The sequence below is a fragment of the Phyllostomus hastatus genome, unplaced genomic scaffold (genome assembly GCF_019186645.2).
Source record: "Phyllostomus hastatus isolate PE091 unplaced genomic scaffold, TTU_PhHast_1.1 phas_contig_36, whole genome shotgun sequence".
In the NCBI taxonomy this organism is placed as follows: Eukaryota; Metazoa; Chordata; class Mammalia; order Chiroptera; family Phyllostomidae; genus Phyllostomus; species Phyllostomus hastatus.
This window is the reverse complement of record NW_025333862.1, coordinates 5,434,676-5,456,624: the sequence shown is the minus strand read 5'-3', so window position 1 is coordinate 5,456,624 and position 21,949 is coordinate 5,434,676. Positions and strand designations below refer to the sequence as shown.

General features: G+C 57.5%; 1 protein-coding gene across 1 annotated transcript in view; it reads right to left on the bottom strand.

The window, feature by feature from the left end:
* The window catches only part of MFSD4A (major facilitator superfamily domain containing 4A), a 28,751-nt gene that overhangs the window by 3,257 nt on the left and 3,545 nt on the right, over window positions 1-21,949 (bottom strand). Inside the window, exons 2-9 of the mRNA XM_045841446.1 lie at window positions 15,066-15,264; window positions 14,194-14,439; window positions 10,518-10,686; window positions 9,990-10,105; window positions 8,780-8,953; window positions 5,096-5,243; window positions 1,753-1,823; window positions 420-540 (exon numbers count right to left, since the gene is read on the bottom strand). Coding sequence (XP_045697402.1) covers window positions 420-540; window positions 1,753-1,823; window positions 5,096-5,243; window positions 8,780-8,953; window positions 9,990-10,105; window positions 10,518-10,686; window positions 14,194-14,439; window positions 15,066-15,264 — 1,244 coding nt within the window. The remainder of the gene's footprint in view (window positions 1-419; window positions 541-1,752; window positions 1,824-5,095; window positions 5,244-8,779; window positions 8,954-9,989; window positions 10,106-10,517; window positions 10,687-14,193; window positions 14,440-15,065; window positions 15,265-21,949) is intronic.

Sequence of the window (21,949 nt, the reverse complement as noted above, 5' to 3'; positions counted from 1 at the left end):
CAAAATCCTCAACTGCAAAGATACAGCCAATTGGGCTGCTGGGCTGAATTCCAGCCGAAGAGGCAGGCTCTGCCTTTCAGTGCCCGGCACAGTCTGGAAAGGGCCTTGGCCCAGGGTCCTGAGGCATGGTGGGGTGCAGGAAGCCAAGTTCATATCCATGCCCCTCTCCTCACAGAGAAACCATGAGTCAGCCCACCCCAGCCGCTGCTGCCCTAGGAGCACAGCGCAGACAATTGCATGGCAAGGCAGGAAGAGGGGAAAGGAAGCTGTAGAAAAATAAACATTTCCTTGCATTTTACTTGAAACAGAACAGCAGTGCTGGTGTGCTAAGGTCCACAGTATCTCCCATAGGTCCTCCCCCCGCCCCCTCACCCTGCTCTGTTTTCCTCCTCTTGTATAGAAACAGATTCTTTCCTTACCTGATGAGAGTCCAGGATGCATCCTGTGGAAAAACAGGAGCAAGATGTAGAAGGCAAAAGCCAAGCAACCAAAGATCACGCCACAGACCAGGAAGCTGTAGCTGCCCTGAGCCTGGAATATCTGCCAAAGGGGAAAACAGACACACAGGCCGTCAGAGCCTCCCACGGAGATGTAGGGGAGGAAGCGGCCCTCTCGGGCCCTTGGCAGGTTCTCTAGTATAGGTTAAGGACTGTCACACCAATAGATAGAGCCATGGGTAGCAGGGACGCCTTGGTCTTGTTTCAAGGTCATGTTTCTGGAGGAGACAGAAACCCCGCTCTACTGTGCGGGCTGGACTGGGGGCGGGGTGGGGGGGGCCCTGCCGTCCCTTTCAGCTCTGTGTCTGGAACCTTCTGAAAAATCTCCGTATATTCCTTAAAACTCCAGTCATCCTAGGTGTTTCTCCACCCACAAGGCCTGACCAGGATTTTGCTGGGGAGATTACATATATCCTTTTATTCCAGAGAATTTTAAATATATGCCCAAGGAGCCCATGGAATCCCACGGGCCCGGGGCCAGCTCCAGCAGCGCGCCCCAGCTCCCTCCGCTCCCTCCAGGAAACCACACCAGAGCCCAGCCCGGCCAGCACGGTGCTTCCAGGCAGAGGGCACCGGAGACGTGCTCTCCCCACCCGGGGGCAGAAGCAGTGGAGAGGAGAACAGTGGGGGGTGGGGGGCGGCTTTGGGAGTCTGAGAGCGCTGGGTTTGGACGTCATCGCTGGCAGTTATGAGGAGTGGGATGACTGAGGGCGAGCTGCTTAATCTGTCTGAGTTTCAGTGTCCTCCTCTGTAAAAAGGGGGACGACAATGTCTACACTGTCGTCTTCAGTAGAAAGTAGACTTCTTCTCTTCCCGTTGGACACGTGAACTGTGGGTGTGTGTAACAGGAGCCAGCCTGGGGTCAGAGCAGGAACTGGGCAGGGACGCTGGCCCTTCGCGGGGTGGCCCAGCAAAGGCTGTGCGAGATGGGCTGGGGGAGCGGCGGGCCAGGAAGGGATGGACAAAGGCCTCTGCAGCTCAATCCCATCCCAGGCCCGGGAGCTAAACACATTCCCACGGGGGCCCCCCTGGCCCTGCTCCCAGACATGACCTGTGTTTGCTTTGGATGCGGCAGCCCTTCCCAGCTCCGGTCCCCTGTTGGAGGCTCCGCTTCCAGGGCTGGCTCAGGAGCAGACACAGGTAACACAGAGTGGGCCCTGCTCGCCCGGGTTCAGAAGGCACTGGCTGCAGCTCCCCGCCTGCTCGGAGGGGTGCTCCCTGAATGCTCTCCCTCCCTCCGGAGTTTCCCACGTACCCAACCAACCAGCATCTGGAGGGCCATCTCGCCAATTCCCGCCCCTGTCACCAGCACTGTGGTCGCGCAGCCTACACAGAACAGAAGGATGTGGTTTAGTCAGAACAAGTCAGGAGACAAATCAGCAGGCGTCATCCAGGTTATTTCTGGGAAGTCTCTGGAAAGTAGCATGGCTGCCTAAGAGGACTCCTTGGGATTCCTAAGATTTCACAAACTTCAGCTCTTAACGTTGCCTGGGAATGCGTAGATCCCTCGGTCATTATGTCCCTTCCTTGTTCTGAGACCTTCATCACCCACAACTGTCCTCCCAGTGAATTCCAAGCTGTTTAGCCTGGTGTTCAGGGCCCCTCCCAATGGGACCACCACCGACTTTTCCAGAAAGATCTCCTGATCTCCGCAGGCCAGCCCTCCACTGGTTGGAACAGTGTCCTCGGTGCCCTGGCACTGCCCTGGCCAGCCGCACCTCTGGTCCACCTGGCGACGTGGCGCAGACTATCAGGACCCAAACTTCAGATACAAACTGGGGCACCAGGCCTTGCTGTGCCACCTGCTAGCCGTGCGGCCTCAGGCAAGCCCTCGCCCTTCGGCAGGCCTTGGTTTCCTTCTGTGAAGTGGGCGCCACAGCACAGCCTGCGCAGGGCTACCGTGTGGCACCCTCTGGTGCAGTGTGTGGACGTGCCCAGCGAAGTCCCGACACACAGCAAACCCTCGACTCCAGGCCAGTTTTTCGTCCTCACCCTTCAACGCTGCCGCCTTCAGGACAAAGTCCAGGGGCCTTAACGTGGTCTCCAGGACCCTTCACAGTCTGTCCCTGCGGAGAGCACAGACTCGTCTCTCCCACCACCTGCCCCCAGGCTGCCCTCCGGCCAGGAGGAAGCGTCAGTTTCCCGCCTGCACAGGCGCATGCCTGCCCGCTGCCAGGTCCGGACCCCTGCTGCCCCTCCTCTTCGTCCTGCGGGCCCCTGCTCTGCCTCCAGGCCCAGCCGAGATGTCCTTCTGTGGTCTTCTCCCCTCGCCCCCTCCCTGGACCTGGGCCAGCTGCTCCCCGTGCTCCCTCAGCCCCCTCACCCTATGCTCACACACCCTGCTGTCTGTGCAGGCTTTAGGTCCCTGAGAGAGGACGGTGCCTTGAATTTTAGTTCTGTGACAGGTATCACTGCCTATTGCCAGCACGGTGGCCAATGTAGGATAGGCACTGAGTGTTTTTACTCTGGGCTTCAAGTTCCTCTTTTAGTCTCTGGCTTATGTTGTTACCTGTCTCTGCTCCTTTGCTCCCACACTGGCCACTGGCCCCTGCCCTCACCCCACCCTTCTCCGAGTGCCTTTCCTTTCTCCTGTCTTTCCAAATTTTGGGCCAACTCACATCCCATCTCTTCCATGAAGCTACCTTGAGATTTAACATCAGTCCCTCCCTGGTCTGAATTCCAGTGGTACCCACTGTCTCTTTCACTCATTCACTCAAAAACCTGCCAGCACCTTCCGAGCATCAAGGCCTGTGCTAGTGCTGGGGCTGTGCCGATGAACAGAGCTAACACACATACTGAGCACTTGGGAGCCAGTTAAGCCACTAAGTCAAGAGCTTTACAATTCTCTAATGCCCAAAACAATCCCCAAAGGTGAATATGTGCATCCCCATTTCTCGGATGAGAAGACAGGCTCAGTGAGGGGAAGAAACGGAATCATCCAAGGCCACAAAGCCAGAGAGAGCGGGGGCAGGACTGATTTGGGTCTGCTGGCGACCTCAAAGCCCTCACGCTTGGCCTTGTCCCTTGCCGGTGCCCACAGGGACTGCGTTGTCAAGGAGAGGATGCAGATGACCAGGCACAAAAGCCTTGAAGGGATCAAACATGAGAAGCAGGTACAGAGGAGGGGACCTTTCCAGTGCGGAGCAGAGAAGCTTCCCCGAGGGGCAGAGAGGAGGGGTGGAGTACAGGGCATTCTGAGCAGAGGGTTCACTGCGTGCCAGGTGTGGAGGGCAAGACGGTTGTGCGCCTGGGGCGGGGGGCAGTTGGCTGGAACGCGGCTCCGAGGGGAAGGAAAGAGCTCCGCAGAGAGACGTGAGGCCAGAATCTGCTCTGTGTTCAAGCGGCCCCTCTGTGGCAGCGCCAGGTCCTCGCCCTGGCTCCACGTTAGATCTCCCAGCAGCTCGGGGCCAATTCCCTCAGACTCCGTGCAGGTGGAGCCCAGGTGCTGGGTTTTGTTACAAGTGCTCCAGGTGACTCCAATGTGGAACCAGCACTGAGAACCTCTGACGGACGCACGTGCGAAGGCAAAGAGACAAGCCACGACCTGCCCAGACAGCAGTGGAGGTGATGGGGCGGCAGGAAAAGCTGGGTGCTGTGAAGTGTTCCAGGCAGGTGAGAGAGGACAGAGGCCTGAACTGAGGCCGGGAGGGGAGAGATGAAAAGGGGATGGTCTGGTGACCACCCGCAGGCGGAACCAACCAGCATCATCGCTATGACTACTATTTAACATTTGCTGTAGCTCAGAGCCTGTGGGATACAGTGAGTGACAGATGACATCAACATTGTTTCATCTACCCGCTTTGGGTAGATGCAGTTTGGGGATTGCCCTTGGAGTTCAAGGACCCAGGTCTCCTGTCTCGGTGCTGTGGGGAACCGAGGTGGGTGCAGGTCCAGCTGCTCCGGCCACCGCCGCCCCCCTGCGCCGAATCCCCCCTCCTCCAAAGAAAGCACACCTCCTCAATGCTGGTTGTCCGGCACGCTGGGGCATTTCTAGTTACTTCTAAGGGTAATAATGTTAACTGTTCAAAGCAGGAATATTTTTAATCAACTCATTTTACCAAAGATTCTTGCTGTGTGCACTTGGGAGGCTATGGAAGGAGAACCAGAGGTTTCCAACATCAAGAAGCCGTGTCACAGCCCCTCAGCAGCTGTGGCGGCCTCGTTCTAACCCTCTACGGCTCGAACAACAGCCACAGAACAGCAGAGCTAGGAGGCCCCATCACTGTGAAGGTATTATTCAAAGTCCCTTTCCTGGGCTGTAACCTCCCCTGTGCAACGCTGTGACTTGAAATTCCCGTGCACGTCACACGCAGCGCCAGCTGTGGACCGGCAGATAGGACTGCGGGAAGACAGAAAATGGAAGAGGGAAACCAACTGCTTCTCTGTGGCCTGAGCACATACACAGATACGATGTTCAAAGTGGGGGGCACATGGATTAGGACAACCCCATTTACGGACCTGTTCCCACCAGTCAGGGGAGCACCGTTTCTGTGAGGAGGCAAGGCAGTGATCTTCCCACTGTAGCAGCACAGAAAGGCAGGGGATGGGGGGAAGGGGGTGTGGCACAGCCAGGGGGACCCCCACCCCTGCACACTCACCTTTGTACTGCAGGGCATCCTCCGTGTAGGCGAGCATGCTGGGGAAGGTGCTACTAAGGAACAGTCCCAGACTGGCGGTCCCCACGTACAGGAAGATGATATTGTAGGGTAAAGCAAGAAGCACCAGGTACGTCACCACCACGCCAACCTGTCACAGCAGTGATGGAGGTGATTAGAAATTGGGAAACGCTGGGTGTCCGTGAGAAAGGAAAAGCCTGGAGGAGTCAGTCCGACCTTGGACAGATAGGCCTTCAGCACCGCTGTGACCGGTGTGCCACCCTGTGGAACGTGTGGGGACTGCACCTGCCTAGTCTGGTGTCTGCCAACCAAGCCCTGAAAATATGACCAGAGGGAAGAGGTGAGCCCAGCCAGCCACCTCCAGCAAACAGCCTACCACACAGGCTTAAGACGCGCTTGGAGAGGGAGTACTGGTGGTCCCCAAGGCCTTCTCTGTGAGCGAGCATGGGGAACTCCGCCCCAGTCATCAGCTCCCCGCCCTGCCGGCTGGGAGGTGGGCTTCCCCCACTTCTCTGAACAGCAGCAGCTTCTCCTTCCCCATGAGCAGTGAGCTTGGGGGTGGGGGAGCCTGGGGTAGCAGGAGAGGTGGGGTCCCCAGCGTCTAGCAGTCCAGACAGAGCTCCCAGAGAGGGGCGGTGGCTGGGGCGGGCCAGCGTGGCTCCCCCCAGATTTGGCTCAGACTGCACAGTGGCTGGAGACCCCTGTGGCTGGCGGGCCAAGGGGCCAGGGGCTGTCTAGCTCAGTCAGGGTTTCTGTCACATGGGAATACTTTTGGTAAGATGACTCTAAAAAATTCTCTAAAAATGTATTTATGTCACTATTGACTGATTTCTATGCAAAACACATCTGGGAAGAAACCCAGGCGGCACAGGCTTGGAGGCAGAAGACCCAGGCTCAGGTGCCACCAGTCCTGGGGCCTTGGAGCGGCCGACCTCTCGGATCCCCGGCTTCCTCTCCTGCCCAATGGGCTGCAGTAGCTACACTGGAGCGTGGCGGGGAGCAGCATCAATGAAGGGCTCCGGCCTGAGGCTTCGCACAAATGTCGGTCTGAGCATTCGTGTGTGAGCCCTTCTTAATGCCTCGGGAGGACCCACAAAACCTTACAGTGTTGAGGTGAAGCTCTCCTGGGGGAGCATATCTGTTTCTAGAAAAAATAAGATCCGGAGAGCTAGAAGGCATGGGAGAACCCGCAGCTAACCGGCCCGGTGCGCCTCACCGCTGAGTGTGAGGAGGGAAAGGCCTTTCACACGCCCCAGTGGCCCCGGCAGGATTTGCTCCAATTGGAGAAACACAGCCAGGACTGCAGCCGTGAGCCCTGTCCCTTCTCTGTCCTTCGGTGGGACCTCTGAGGCGCCCGAGCCCTGGTGGAAGCTCAGAGCCCTCGCTGGGAGAGACTTGCTGTCCAGGGAGGGAAGGATCCGCCAGCAGCAATGGCAGAAGGAACCACGCCCCCTTCACAACATGGAAGACTCCTTTTGTGCCATGAAAACAGGAAGGCAAGGGGCCTATCTATGGTTCATAATAGAATGTAGTTCTTTGGCAAAGAAAATGGTCCCACAGATCCATCTGCTTTTTCTTCTTTCTTAGCTCAATTAAAAAAATATTTAATTTATTTATTGTTTAGAGAGAAGGGAAGGGAGGGAGGGAGAAAGAGGGAGAGAGAAACATCAATGTGTGGTTGTCTCTTGCACGCCCCCAACTGGGTACCCAGCCTGCAACCCAGGCAGGTGCCCTGACTGGGAGTCAAACTGGCGACCTTTCGATGCACAGGACAATGCTCCAGCCAACTGAGTCACACCGTCAAGGTTGTTGTGTTGCGTCTTTGTCTACATTTCCCATTGGTTCAGCCCCACAGTTTCAAATACCCCTATGCCTGGACTCTTAAATCCATCCCTCCAGCCATGACCGGAGTCCAGAACTCCAAGCTTGCATGTAAAACTGTCCCTTTGATATGTCACTGGATGGCCAGCAACGTGGCCTGAAAGGGATCTGTCCTTTCCTCCCATAAATCCGCTCTTTGTTGTCACATCAGTTAACAGCACCCCCCCCGCCCCCGGGGCTCAACCCTTGTATCTGAGGTAGTCCTCGAGCCCTCCTTTCCTCACCTACATTCTTGCCCACGGTACCTCAGGAGACGTTCAGGACCTCTGCACCTCTCCAAGTCCATCCTGCTGGCCCTCGTCCCCGCCCCTCTCAGGCCTGGACGGCAGTGGTGGCGGCGGCGCCCCGTTTCCCCAAGGGACTGGCCTCTTAGACTCAGGGATCTAATTCTGGGTCTCGGCTGGGCCCCAGAATTCAATTTGCCTTTTTGAGAACCTTCACTCCAGGTGAATTTTTATTGTTGGTGCCTAGGATGCTTCAGACTTTCTTCTTTCTCGCAAACCCGGGTTCCCACCTCACTCCCCTCTCTAGGCAGCTGGCTGGCGTCCTACAGAGGCTGACCCCCAGCAGTGCCTGTACCCTCACTGTTCTCTCCCTCCCCCTCCCGGGGTCACGTCACTCCAGCTCGAGGAACAGGGGCTCCTTCCTCCCTGAACTTCCCACTTCCTCCCCCACTGCTCTGCATCCCCTCGCCCCTACCCCAGGGCCTTCTTCACCCAGTTCCCCACAATGGCACCTTCACAGGCGCCCTCTCTGCGGGCGTCCCCCTTTCTCCTCCGCCTGTGAACAGACTCACGTCACCCTGACTCCTGTCCAGCCGAACTGCCTCCAGCTCAGAATATCTGCAACACTCACGCCTCCACGCCCCACCTCCCTCTCCCTCTCAGCCTCTTGCGTCTGGCTTCTGCCCACCCAACCTCCCATCTACCTCGAATGCAAATTTCTTTCTTGAAGGTCATAAACCAGTACAGGCACAAATTCAAAAGCCTTTCTTGAGGCTCATCACCTTTGATGTGAGTAGCCCCAACATTACTTCTTGACCTCCTATCTGCTAGAAACTCAACCCAAGGAAGGACTTTCTGCAGCAGACTGGGCTACCTGGCAAGGCAGTGCATTCCCAGGCCCTGGAGGTGTTTAAACAGGCTGTGTGCCTCCCCTCTATAAAGGGATGCTATCGAGGTGATTCAAGCCCTGCTGGGGGTCGGGCTGGGCGACCTTTCAGGAATCTGTCATCTGGACCCCTTTGTCACAGATGGTGACAGAGAAACACAGCAGAGTGGAAGTTAAGACCCATCACGCAGACCCAGACCTCCTGCCTTCTGGGCAGGCCGGGTCCTCGAAGGCAGCCCACGTGCCAGTCCGGCTACTTGAGAATTACGTGGAAGAGTTTCAAAATGCAAATCCCCAGGTGTCGGCCTGAAGGGGCTGCCGGGCTTCCACCGGCCACAAGACCCTGTGACCAGGCCCTGTGACCAGGCACCGATGACAAAGGTCCTGCTTCCCTTGTATTCTCAACAGGTTGTCAGCGGGGTCTCCACCCCACGCCGCAGGAGTCACCCCCCCACCAGCCCCTTCCATTTATGAGTGCAAAGTCAGGGCCCCAGAGAGGGGAAGGGCCTCCTCCAAGACCCCAGCATCCCTTCTTCACCAGCATCCCTCCCCTCCCTTGCTCCTGCAGTCCACCCTGCTGGCAGAGCTCCATCCTGAGCAAAAGTCCGGGCGCAGTGGGAGGGCTAGGAGGGAATGGTTCCCCATGTCTCCAAGAAGCAACAAGAGGCCACTTACCACGTTGATGCAAACCATGGTGGCTGGCTTCATCCTGGAGGAGATGGGAATGGAGACAAGGTGACCCAGGGTGATGAAGCCCCAGAAGAGGCTGGGGAGGTAACCGGCCACCTTGTGTCCAACAGACAGCGGCTTCTCCACGGCATAGCTGTACACGAAGGTGGAATACACCCCCTGTGGAGAGACAGGGCCTGCTGAGCACGCCCGCAGCACAGCCAGTCTGTAATCCTGGGAAAGGGGGCCCTGGCCAGGCGGGTGTGGGAGGCCCACTCCTGCTCCTAGGGGCTCATCAAAGGGTGGGCTTGGGGCCGGGGTCACACAGCACGCATAGGCCGGAGCTGAGAACAGGTCCTGAGGGCTACAGCTCCCGGACTGCCCCTGCAGAGGCCCCGGGCTCCAGGGGGCCTGAGGGGCCTGGGCACGAAAGCTCTGCAGCCCCTTCACCAGAGCAGGGTTCCACTAATTGCCTTATTTATCAGGATTCCACAGAAAGTTTTTTGTTGAAGAAAGTTTGTTTTGCAGAAAAAAAAAAAGGTGTGTACGAGCATCTCATTTTACAGCTGAGAGGGCAGAGAGAAGTGACTCGCCCAAGGTCACACTGAGTGTTGGAAGTCAACCAGTACTGTCACGAGTACCTGCCACCGGGTCACCTAGAGTGTAGGGCCTTCTCTTTGGAGAGTCCCTCCTATGGCAATCAGTTAATCAGCCATTTAAAGCTGTTCTAATCTAATCCTTAGAGATTTCTGGGACAAGGCGTTAAATAGTGTGACAGAGGTCCCTGGCAGACCGAACGGCTGGGCCCACAGCTTGTTTTTATGGCATGGCTTAAGAAGCCCAGGTGTGGAATGTTCCAGGAGGCAGTGTCCTGGAGTTCATTTGGCATGACTTCTACGTGGCAGAACAGGGCTCTGCCCCTTTCAGAAAGTGTGGGTAGCCCGCACTCGGTCACAGACCCACAGGCCCCTATCCACAGCGTTAAGGGAAATGTAAACAATTGGCTGGGACAGAAGACCACAGTACTAAGGGTCTGTGAATGATTCCAGAAACAGTCTCCCCCAGGACTTTTATTTTGTCTAAATTTTTGGATCAACTGAACTATAGGTCAGGTCTCCAAGAAACCTTGATGTTCCTCTCTTTCTCTTGCCATCCCCAGATTTGAGTCTCGGGGTGGAGGGTCCCCCAAGAAGGTGCACCCTGAGAGCAGGCTCACCGTGATCCCATCCATCATGAACAGGACCAGGGCAGCTACGATGTGGATGGCAAAGAAGGAACAAGGGGCTCCTCTGAAGTTCGTCCTCTGGCAGCAGCTGAACAGGTCCTCGTGTGCTGGGAGAGACACAGGAAGTCCTGGGTGAGTCTTAGCTGCTGCTCCCCGGCCTCTGCGTGCCCCCGGGGAGCCGCCGGCAGAAAGGAGGGCCACTTGGTGCCTCCTGCATTCTCTAGCTTCAACCAACCATCTGTCAGGAACAGCCCCTGTCCATCTCACAGCCCTGGTGGAGGCAAGGCTCAGAGAGGTCAAGTAACTTGCCCAAGATCACACAAGCAGGGGCAGGCAGAATGGCGGTTAGGGCTCATTCCCTTGGCCAGGCTGCTCCATCTCCTGCCTCATGAGACCACTGGTGCCAAGGTTCTTCTCCAACCACTATCACCTGTGATCTACCCGCGCCCTCTGGGGGAGGGGTTACTAGAGTAGCCTCCTTGTGGGGCTGTGAGCACGAAAGTTCATTAGAGCCCCCACCTGGATGTGACGGAATCTTTGGGGGCAGCGAGGAAGTGTCTTCCTTCTCTGGAGGCTGTGTCTCCAGGGCGAGCTCATCTGCAGATAGGAGCAGCGGCCTCCTCTGAGGGCAGCAGGTCAGCAGCCGCTCTTTGGACAGCAGAAATAGCACGGCCATGGGCACTGGGAGCTGGGGGCAGGCAGAGGGTCAGGAGAGCCCTGTTCCCGGCAGGCTCCCCTCCCCATGCCTGGCTCACTGCATGTGCCCCCACGGTCACACGGCACATGTCTACACGGTCCTGGAAGGAGACAGCTCTTCGCCAAGGGTGCCCACCTGAGAGGCCTCCCCAGCCACTGCGGCCTTGACCCAGGGCAGGCTGGTGGAACTGCTGCCCAACCTTAATGACATCAGTCTCCCTAAAGAGTCAGGTACTTGTCACATGCAAAGCTTAGACTCACACCGGGCCTCTGCGGGCACGAGTGCCAGGTCTGAAGGAGGAGGAAAGGTGCCAGAGACAAACTTGTTTCCAAAGAAGCTTTGCTTTCATTCATCAAGGTTCTGCAAACCTGCTAGGGGAATTATCATCTCCATTTTCCGGCTGGGGCAAGCGAGGCTCAGAGTTACCACTTAGTCAGAACCTGTCACACTGGGAGAGACCTGAACGGTCAGCTGGAGGCCCAGCGAGCATCAGTGCTGGTGACACAGCTGGCTTGGGGCAGAGCAGGACTGTCACTGGGGTATCCTGAGCCTGTCCAGTGCCATGTCCACCCCAGGGGCCATCTCAGTGATGGTGTACCCTAAGAGGGTTGAGGCTGTCCTTGGGCTTGGGGCTGAGCATCTAAATGGGAAAACAGAGGTGTGGACTCCTTTTGGTTTCAAAAAAAAATGCGTGCTACAAGCAACACACAAGCCCAATGTTAAGTTCACTGCTATTTTTTATGTTAAGCCACTTAGGTTTTATGAACTCCCCAGAGTTATGGGGCAGTGATCTTTAACCTTTTTCATCTTATGGAACACATAAAATTCTGCAGCAACCCCCCCCCCCAAAATTATGTTGTTTGCTGATCTGACAAAAAATAGGTGTAATTTAAAGGTTTTTACTTATTTATTTTTAGTGAGAGGGGAAGGAAGGGAGGGAGGGAGGGAGAAGAGGAGGGAAACACTGGTCAGCTGCTTCTCAAATGCGCCCGACCAGGGACTGAGACTGCAGCCCCAGGCATGTGCCCTTCCCGGGGATCGAACCAGTGACTTTTTGCTTCGTGGGATGACACCCAACCAACTGAGCCACACTGGTCAGGGCTGATGTCACATTTTTAATTTGAAAACCTACAGGAAAAGGGATCAGTGTCCCTGACTAAATGGTCAGGTGCTGCATGTTTAAAACTTTTTGTGGCTCACCTGTGTGCCTCTCATGTCATACAGGTTAGAAATTGAGGCCCCAGAGTGATGAGAAATGTCTCCTGCTTCTGAGGTTGCCTGCAGAAGCCTCTGCCACCTCCCTCAGGTGCCCTGCCTCTGTCTGACCACCCTGGCTGCCAGGACACCCTCATCCAGGCTAGCCTCTGCCTTGCTGCTGCGGCTCCATGCAGTTCCTCCTGCTTAGGGGAGAGAGGAAGCCTGGGGGCTGTGGAAGCATCCCAGAGGCCCATGGGCTCCTCTGGGCTGAAGGGGGATAGAGGCGGAAGTCTGTCTGGGGCTGCTTTGAGGGAGCCTTCTCTGGCATGGAGCCAGGCTGGCTCCTGAGCATTTTCCAAGTCACCTGAACACCAGCCTTGCACTGACACCTCCCTCTGGGCACCTCGGGAGCCTCCCTCCACACTCGGAACCAAGGCCAAGTCAGACTCTGCCTGCAGAGCCAGGGCCACACTTTGGGCCTGAATGGAAGGAGACGGTTCCAGGCCTCAGGAGTGCCAGGTCTGAAGGAGGAGCTGAAGCTCTCCCTCCAGTCTGCTGGGGAAACAGGAAACCCGCACACGGAGGCCCGTGGTGGCAGAATGCCTGAGTGGAGGCCAAGGGGAAACAGCTGTCAAAGGGGCCAGGCTGCCCAGGCGGGGCTTTCCAGGGAGGTGGGCAGCGGGAAGGACTTCACATGGGGCTCTGCCGCAGGAGCCCCCTCCATCCATGCAGGCGGCCCAGGGAAGGCAGGCTCCACCTTGGAGACAGACAGTGCCAGGTGGGCTGTTCCTGTGCGTGCACATGAGTGTGTGTTTGTGCATATGTGCCCGAGTGCTTGCATGGCCTCACTCTCCTCTGTGGTGACTGTTGATCTCCAGACAGAAACCAATGGGAAAAGTATGAAAATCTCGCATCAAACCAAGTGCTTCCAGTCTGCACCTCGTGTGGCAAGAAAAAACAGACCTCAGGCTTACGAGGGACCTGCCAGCTTCCGGTCCCACAGGCCCAGCCTTGTCTGTGTACTGACAGTCTCCTTCCCTCTGCAGGTCTCCCTTGGAGGGCACAGTCCTGAAGCCGCATTGTTCCCAAACAATGACAGGCCGGGCAGAAAAGGAAAGGAGCAGAGGGAGAGGGGGCGTTTCTGGGTCCCCGGGGAAGGCTCTGCTGGAGGGACGGAGGGTCACAGAGGAGAAGAAGGGGAAATGGGCAGTGACAGCAGGGCAGCAGGTGGGAGGTTGTGCCAGAGTCAGGCTCCAGCCTGGCCTGGCCCTACACCGGCTGCTATCAGGGCTTCGAGCCAGAGGCAGGGTGACACCCCGCTGCTCAGTGGGGCAGCGAGGTCTCAACGTGCACAGCATCACTCTGAGCACCAGCAGAAGCTGGGAGCTGCTGTCTTGCCCCCACCCAGCGGCCTCCCTCTGGAGGGCTGACAGGTCTGCCGAGTGCCTAAGTTCTAAGTCAGAGTGACAAGCCCACAGTGACTCCCTCCCCAGCCAGCAGGCCAGTGGCCAACTGGAACCCTCCCCACTCCCAGCCCATGCTAGGCCCAAGTCAGGAGGCCAGCACTGCTCCTGGCGCTCCTGGCAGTCTTTCCCAAGCGGGGGCAGGCGCTGGGGCGGGGGAGTCTCCCCACTGCTCCTTCTGGCCCTAGCCGAAGCTCACATGGGAGAGCCCGCCTGGGGCTGCAGAGCGCCAGAGGAGGTTTCCTGCCAGAGCTGGCCAGGAGGGTGGAGCCGGGGGCTCCAAGGGGCCTTGGTGGTCTGACTCAGTCACAGTGAGTCGGTTGTGTCTCTGCTGTGCTCCCTCCAAGGCAGCCTTGGCAGGGTGCCCCTGGGAGGCGGCCCTGCCTCCCAGGAGCTGCCTGCACAGCGGGGCACAGGCGAATCCCCCAGCCGTGGAGGGCTCTGGAGAAGAGCCTGTCCCATCCTGCAGGGCTGTGGCCCAGGGTCAGCCTCATCTGACCTCAGAGGAGAGGGCTGGGTCTCCCACAGCACCTCTGACAACTTGAAAGGTGGCCCTGATTTCATTGCGCTAAACCTGTTCACAGCTGTGTCTCCCCTGAGAACTGCACTCACGGGATGTCACAGCCAAAGGGAAGGACCTTAGCGGTGATCTGTTGCAACCCTCTTCGTGTTCAGATAAACCCTGCAGGGTCGGCTCTCCCATCCTCTCATCTTCTCGAGGACACACGCAGCCCCAGCCCAGGTCTTAGAAACAGGAGAAACTTCACCCGAGCTGGAACAGACTGGGCTGTGTGATTGCCTGCCCATCCCCGCCCAGCCCGGCCCCAGCAGTACTCACGTTGATCAGAGCCATGATCCAGAAGGCATAGGACACGCGGGTTCCTGCTCGGTCTGGCGGGGACTGCCCAGGGAGCGTCCCGTTCGACCAAGACCGGTGGCCCAGGACCCTGGAGGCATGGAAGAGGTGGCTGCTGGAAGTGGCGTTGGCTGTGCCATTGGCAGGCAAGCAGTCCTCCTCCGAAAGGAAGGGGTCAGCAATAAGGGGGCTCAGCAGAGCCCCAAAACCCACAAAAAAATGAAGAACCTGGGGAGGGAGGAGAGGAGGGATGGGGTGATGGCACCAAATTCTTACCCATCCCCCACCTTGTGTCCCATCTGGGGAGCCCCTCCCGAGCCCAAGGGGAGCAAAGGGGTGGGAGGCAGGAGAGGGGAGGGACGAGCTCCTCAGCCACCTGCGTGTCCTGGGATGACTTGCCGACAAGGACAAACCCCCGCTCTTACTCTCCTTCCTTTCCCAGACCTTCACCTGCTATGGGAGGTGGTTCCCGTGTCAGCGTCCACCAAAGGGGAGGGGGCTTAATATAGGGAAGGGCCGGACCAGAGTCGTGGGTGCATGGGAGGACAAGGAAGGAAGAAGAAATACAGAGAGAGGGAAGGGGACCAGAGGAAAACAGCAAGCCCTCCTGTTGACAGAAAGCTTTCTGGTTAGCGCTTAGATTCTTGTGCCCCCCCCTCCCAGGCAGGGGTCATGACCAAGTGCAGAGACACCAGCCTAGCTGGTCGCACTGAACTCAGCCCCTGGTGCTCTTTGTGCTCCACCACCCTGGCCTAGGGTCAAAGTCGCTGAGGTCGAGGGGTGAGGGGGCCAAGAGAGATGGACAGGTGGGCAGGGCCCCCCACCGCCCTGCCCTGGGGCCACCGTGGGCTCACCTGGAGGAAGATGGCGGAGTCCTTCTGGTAGATCCTCACCAACTGCATGTTGGCCACGGTGTCGATGCAGCCCATGGCCAGGCCCGCCAGCGCCATGACGGCAGCCAGCACCTTCACATCGCGGCAGAAGGGGATGACGGCGAACACCAGGGAGATGGTCAGAGAGGAGGAGAAGAGAGCCCACAGGGACTGGGCCAGGCTGTGGTCACAGAAGGCAGAGGTCAGTGGAGGGGGCGCTGGGTGGCCCCAGGGGACCGTCCCCCACCCTCTGGTGGCAGGGGAAGGAGGCTGAGGAAGAAGCCCTGTCTCTTACTGGCTGCGGGCTGCAGGCGAGACATGCCTCGGTCTCAGAGAGCAGTCTCCCTCCGGGCTGGTGGTGAGGACTCCAGGGAGCACGTGATGGGACGCAAGGGGCCCTAACACAGCATAACTGCTATTATTTTACCTATAAGCAATTTTACATTGTTTACCTGTCAATGATTAGAGGGGAATCTGCTTCAAATGTTTCAAGGGAACTGTGCCACATGCACAAACCTGGAGATGGAACCGGAACCCCAAATCCCTGAGCCGGGCTGCAGTGCACACTGTCCATGCAGGAGTGGAGGACAGGCCCGTCGCAGGCCGCAGGCCTGAGCTGCCTGAGCCACAGCCCACGGTGAGGCATCAGAGGCATTTTGGTGACCCCTGTATGGGCAGAGGTGATGGGCCCTGTGCCTGGCAGGAGTCTGGACGCGAGGCTCTGCGGCCATCCCCACTGGGCAGTACGCCCCGCCCCCCGGAGCCCACTGTGGACAGGCTGCAGGCCGCTCTCCGCGAGGGAGGGAATGGATGCGTGAACGAACGAATGAATGAAGTGCCAAAGGCTCCATGAAGGTCTTTTTGGCAGGTACACTCTGCCCAACAAACACTCTCGGAGAAAGGAATGAAGCCGTGTGTTTTCTGGGACCAGTCTGAGAGGCTAATGTGGCGGGGCTGGGGGGGGGGTGGGGACTGGGCAGCAAGAAGGCTCTGGAAGGAAGAAGTTGTGGAGAAGCTTTCTTAAATTGAGAAAAGCTGGGGAGCCCCAGGCAGCCCTGTGGCTGCTGCACCCAGAGGGGTGTAGGGGATAGGGCAAGGAGACATGTCTGAATTTCTGACACACTGGAGAGAAGAGAAACGCCCCCCAAACCCTGGCGAGCTGTCTTGGCGAGCTGTCTTTTCCGGGAGGTTCCTGTCTCTGAGCCCTCGGGTCTCAGCTTCTCGTCTTGTGTGTCTTTGAATAACTCCTTAACCAGGGGCTCGGCTGATAGCGGCCGCCCATCATATGCTTGTTTCCAGCTGACTTGCTGGCGAGATTACTGAGCACGACCCCTGCTACCCACTCCACCCTGGCCCCCCGGAGGACAGTAGGGAGGCCATGCTGTGGGGAGGCCTGACCCTGCCCCCCAACCCCAGCAGGCCTGCGTGTGGCCCAGCACTGATAGCCCGGGCTGCTCACCCTCACCGAGCCTCTGCTTCCTGCAGCCTGGTGGCTGCGCCGCGCTTCCCCCCATGGTGCCAACACAGACGCGGTGCCTGCAACCCTGAGGGCGCTAAGAACAGCCGCCCTTGCATAACAGCACTCTCTTTCCCCTTCCTTTCCCCACACGGGTAGACTAGGAGCCTCTCAGGTGAGCCGACTTTGGGAATGCCAAGAGGGTCCCCTCTCTCCCTCTCAAATGTACCCTACGTTGACTCAGTACAGGGGGCTGACATTTCCACCGCCTGACTCCCCACTTTGTGGTAAAGCACAGATGCTCTGAGTACAAACACTCGTGGGAAAGGAACACGTCATCACCCTGCCCTGCAACACCTGAGCGAGGGGATCAGGAATCAGTCCTGCAGCAAAGTCCTGAGGGAAGGGGAGGAGGAGCCATGGGGCAATGCGGGGAAGCGAAGCTGGTTTCCAGGGCAACACTAACATCTGTTTGTGCGGCCAGGACATCTGTGTACATGACAATGCTGAGGGAGAGTTTGCGATTTCTGACCCACAAGTCAACCGAGGCTGAGAAGGGCCAAGAAAGTAGCTGACAGAGTGTGGACTTAAACCGGGGTCTTCCATGCCATGCTGTTCCTCCACGGGGGGCGTGTGTGGGGTATGTAAGAAGGCTGGTGCTGGGTCTCAGCCAGGCTGGAGGGGGCAGCCAGCAGGGAGCACGAGGCTGGGGTGTGCAGAGCCCTGTCTCAGGAAGCAGTGGCGAATCGCTACAGTCTCTAGAACATGGGCCCCCAGTGGTTCCTCTGCTGGTGTTTATGGGATCTCCAGATGCTTTATATCATAACTGCTGGCTTCATCGCCGGCCTCCCGAGGCATCTGCTGCAGCCCGTTCATTGTGGGGCCCTAGGCCTGGCACTGTGCTTGGCCCTGGGAAGGGGCTGGATGTTGCTACTGAAAGGGGACCAGTGCTCGAGGCAGCCGTGTCTTCTCGCTGCATACAGGGTGGCCCGGGGAAAGGTACGGGAGACTGTTGGGGGCTGATGTGGGGTTGTATGGGGGTGGCAGGGAGACAGACCGAGAGGTACCAGGAAGGCGCTGCGTGGAACAGCAGGAGGCTCAGGAAAGGGGCCGGGTTGGAGAAGGGCCGAGTCCAGCGGGTTGCCCTGTCCAGGCCTCTCCTCTCTCCTATCCGTGTCTTCTCACCGTATCACTCTGGAGGACACCTGATGCCCACAGGGGGCTTTCTTGTTCCGAGGCCCAGGGACAGGCAGGAGGGAGGCATAGAGAGAGAACTGGCAGGAAGGAGAAGCTGGGGAGACGTGCCCTCCCCACACCTCCCGCCACCCCCTGGGCAGGGCCGTGAGCCTGCTGCCCACCAGGGGTGGGGCCAAGGAGGGCCCAGATCGCCCTAGGGGATGGAGACCTGTTCCCAGTAAATGGGGACGCCACACCTCAGGAAACTGTGTTTGCATCCAGGCTGCCTGCCCTCCAGTTGCTTCAGCAGGGCTCCTCCTGGGCATTCCAGAAATCCACCTGAACAAGTTTCTTTGGAGTGGCATGTTGCTGCCGAGAAAAGGGGTCTTGCGTGCATCCCAGAGCCAGACTGAAACACACTGATCAGCCTGGCCATTTAATGGTTTGGTCAATAGCCCTTTCTAGGAAAGTCGATAACTGTTAATGTTTAAATAATAATGTCAAAACAGCTCTGGCAGCACAGATGGGGGGATCTGTAGTTAGAAGACTGGTCTGGCCCCTCTGCTGCTTCCCAGTGGGTGGCCTTCTGAGCCTCAGTTTCTTCCCCTCTAAGATGGGCTGGTGAGCTCCACCTCACGAAGCTGCTGTGTGGAGACTGCTGTGCTTTCCAGCCGGTCCTCCGTTCTCACTCACTGGGATCTTCCCTGTCCCCTGCAGTCCCCACCCTCCTGCTCACCCCTCCCTGCTGGCTCCCGGAGAGCACTGCCAGGCCCAGAAAAGCATGCCGTCTAGGAGGGGTGCAGGGGATGGTGCCGGCTCTGCGACTCCCCCAAGGCTCTGCCACTGTTCCTGCTGCAGCTCCCTCCAGGGTGACATCGGAGGCTGGTCCAGGAACAGCTAGAGTGACAACATGACGGAAGAGTCCCAGCCCTCATGTTACAGATCAGGAACCGGGCCCAGACAGGGAAGGAGGGCAGAGTAATGCTGAGCTGGGATCCAGTTTCTTGACTCCCAGTCCAGGCAAAAGCCAATGTAGTATCACTGATCTGCTCTCCTCTGGTGCTAGGTTCAGAGGTTAATTCAGGTCAATTATAGGAAGAGCCCCACTCCCAGGAACAGCCCCAACCATCCAGGGAACCCTTCCTTAGGAAGCCTGAGAAATGTCCCAGTTACTCATTGCCAGCTCCACACGGAAGGTGCCAACAGGGAGGGAGGGCAGGGAGCCAGGTCCTCCCCCTGCCTGGTGGTGGCTCTGCTGGAGGTGCCAGCCCCACCAGTTTGCTGTGTGGCCTTGAGCACACTGCTGACCTTGTCAACCAGGGGCTCTGTCTTACCCAGAGGACACACGTGATCACCTTGACCTGGCTTTGCTGTGGGCAACTTCTCTGGCCCAGAAAACAAGGAAGGGTCTGCTTGGCTTCAAAACAGGGGAAGGATTCCAGTAGTAAGGCATCAGCTGCCTGTCCTGCCTTCCACCCGCCAGGGGCAGGGAAACTTACTGTGGAAGCCGAGCCCCTTGTCACCAAAGACAGAGTGACCCCAGATTGCAATGAGTGACCCCAGGAGGGGCACTGACATTCTGCTTACATCTTTGATGTAGGGGATGCCCCTGTTTCCCCTGGATGACCTCTGTCCTGGAAAGCCTAGGGGAGAGGGCAGAGCACAGAACCAAGGAGAGGTCAGAGGCGTCCGCACACCTCCCCTCCCCACAGGGGCAGGCAGCCCCGCGAGAGGACGAGAAACCAGAGATGGGGCTCCCTTGTGGAGCTAGGGCAGGCTGGGGACTACAGTTGAAGCCAGGGCAATAGCAAAGGGTGGCTTAGATTGAGGAAGGGGCCAGGGCAGAAGCAGCCCCCTCTAGCTGGGTCACCCCAGCACTGACACCCCAGCTTATTCAGGGCTCCATGTAATGGCTGGGGGTCCCCAGAGGGAGGAACAGCCCAGTCTGTCTTGGGAAGATCCCATCCTAAGGCACAATTGATTGCCTGTGGGCAGGCCCTGGCCCAGCGGGTGCTGGGCTCCCAGGGAGCACTCCTTACAGGTTGGCTGGATTTGCAGTTCTGTCGGCCCATAACGCCTCTCCCCCATGCAGTTCTCTGCATGCACGGCTGTCTCCTGTCATTCAAGTGTCAGCTCAAATGTCACCTCCTCAGAGAGGCCTTCCTTGACTGCCTACCTCAGTTACCCTCGCCCAGTTCTGCTACTCTGCCTCCTTACCCAGCTTTACTCCCCTCGTTTCACTGACATGGCCCTCCAGAAGGTAAGCTCCAGCATGGCAGGAGCCCCGTCTGCCACGCTCACCCCCCAAATGGTCTGGCTCAAGAGATGTTTGTTGAGTGAGTGAACTAAGGGGGAGTTGGGATGAGTTTTGTGATACTTTTTAACAAAAGAATTGGTATAAATTCACATACCATAACATTCATCTGTTCGAAGTGTACAGTTTGACGGTTTTAGTGTGCTCAGAATTATAAACACATGACCACAATCTAAATTTAGAGCATTCCCAGTACCCCAAAAGGAAACCCACACAGGTCTGCAGTCACCCCCCATTCCTCTCCATGCCCCACCCCCCACCCCCCCCAGCCCTAGGCAAGACTAATCTACTTTCTGTACCTACAGATTTTCCGATTGCGGACTCCCAAATAAATGAAACCATACAGCATGTCATATTTTGTGTCTGCTTCTTCACTTGACAGTGTTTCAAGGTCCCTCCATATTGTAGCATATGGCCGTATGTCCTTCCTGTTTATGGCTGAAAGACAGCCCACTGTATAGATGTACCACATGTTGTTGATGGACATTTGGTTTGTTTCCTCTTTTTGGCCATTATGAATAACACTGCTATGAATATGCATGTACAAGTTTTGTGCAGACATATGTCTTCATTTGAGGCGTATACCTAGCCGTGGAGTTGCTGCATCATCTGGTAACTCCATGTTGAGGTGGATTTTTAAAGCAAGAAGTGTGCCTGGTGGCTTTTGGCCCAGGTTTGCCGCATGCTGCAAGGTGGACAAGCTGCTGGCGAAAGAAGCGAGGCTTTCTAGATGGGAGACCAACCAAGGGCCCAGGTCAGAGGAAGGAACTGGCTTTTGCATTGTGTTCCCTCAGGGGCCAGGATCTTGCAGAAGCAGGTCTGAGAGGGGCCTGGGGAGCTTCATACAGAACACTGGGTTTTGTGCAAGGGGAAGGAGGGAGTTGGAGCTGGGTCTGAGGCAGGGCAGGACTTGCAGGAATTTGAGAAAAAAGGCAGGTAGAGAAGGAGATAGTGACTAGGGCAAAGAGGGGAAGAACTCAGAGAGGCCGCAGTTAGCAGGGTATATTCAGGGGAGAGGCCAAGGTGGGGCTGGGAGAAGACTGGGGAAGCCCTGAAAGCCGCTTTTCCGCCCTGATGCCTTTGAGATAAAGGGGTCTCCCAAACTGCCCAGGGTGGTTAGACAGGTCCCCAAGAAACCAGGAAAGAAACTCTAAACTTGTGTCTAAATACACCCTCCTTCCTCTTTCTGACAAAGCACATACCTGTACACCCTGCTGGCAAGGTGGCTTTATGTTTTACTTGAACCATTTTCTGCTCTCCTAAGGAAGGTCTACTCCTGATTTTCTGACCCCAGTTGCACCCTTCTCCCTCCTGGCCTGCATGTGGTGGCCTCCTTCAACATCTCTCCAGGCTAGAAGGGTAGAGAGCGAGGGAGGGGGCGGGAGGCCTTGGAGGGGCAGACAGAGGGAAGCAGAGAGCGTGTGTGCACACTGGCTCTACCCTGAGCCAAGGCTCCTGTCTCCCCTGCACCCACTCGGACATCCAAGGCTTTCCACACCCAGTCCCTCCAACGCATGTCGCTGTGGAGGCATCCAGAAACTATCCAGCCCTGGCTGTCGGTCTGGGGCAAGCAGCAGGCAGAACCCAGATGGAATCCAGGAGAAAGAAGAGCTGCCTTCAGGATTCCCTCTCTCCAGGGCTCTGCACGGCCCAGCTGGCCCTCTCCACTGTTAGCCAATCCCCCACTGACAAGCACTAGCCGGGTGCACCAGCCAGTAATCACTTAAGCTGAAAAGCACTTGCAGGGAGGGGTATTAGCATTTTAACTGAGATGTGGGGAGGCCCCAAGGAATCAAGCTTTAGAGGCTGGTTTCAGGGCCAGTGGAGGCTGGTTTATTGGGGTGAGGTGGGGGATGGGGAATCATCCAGGCCTAGCTAGGTGGTGACTCCCATTCACCCACAGGTCAGCCCTGTGATATC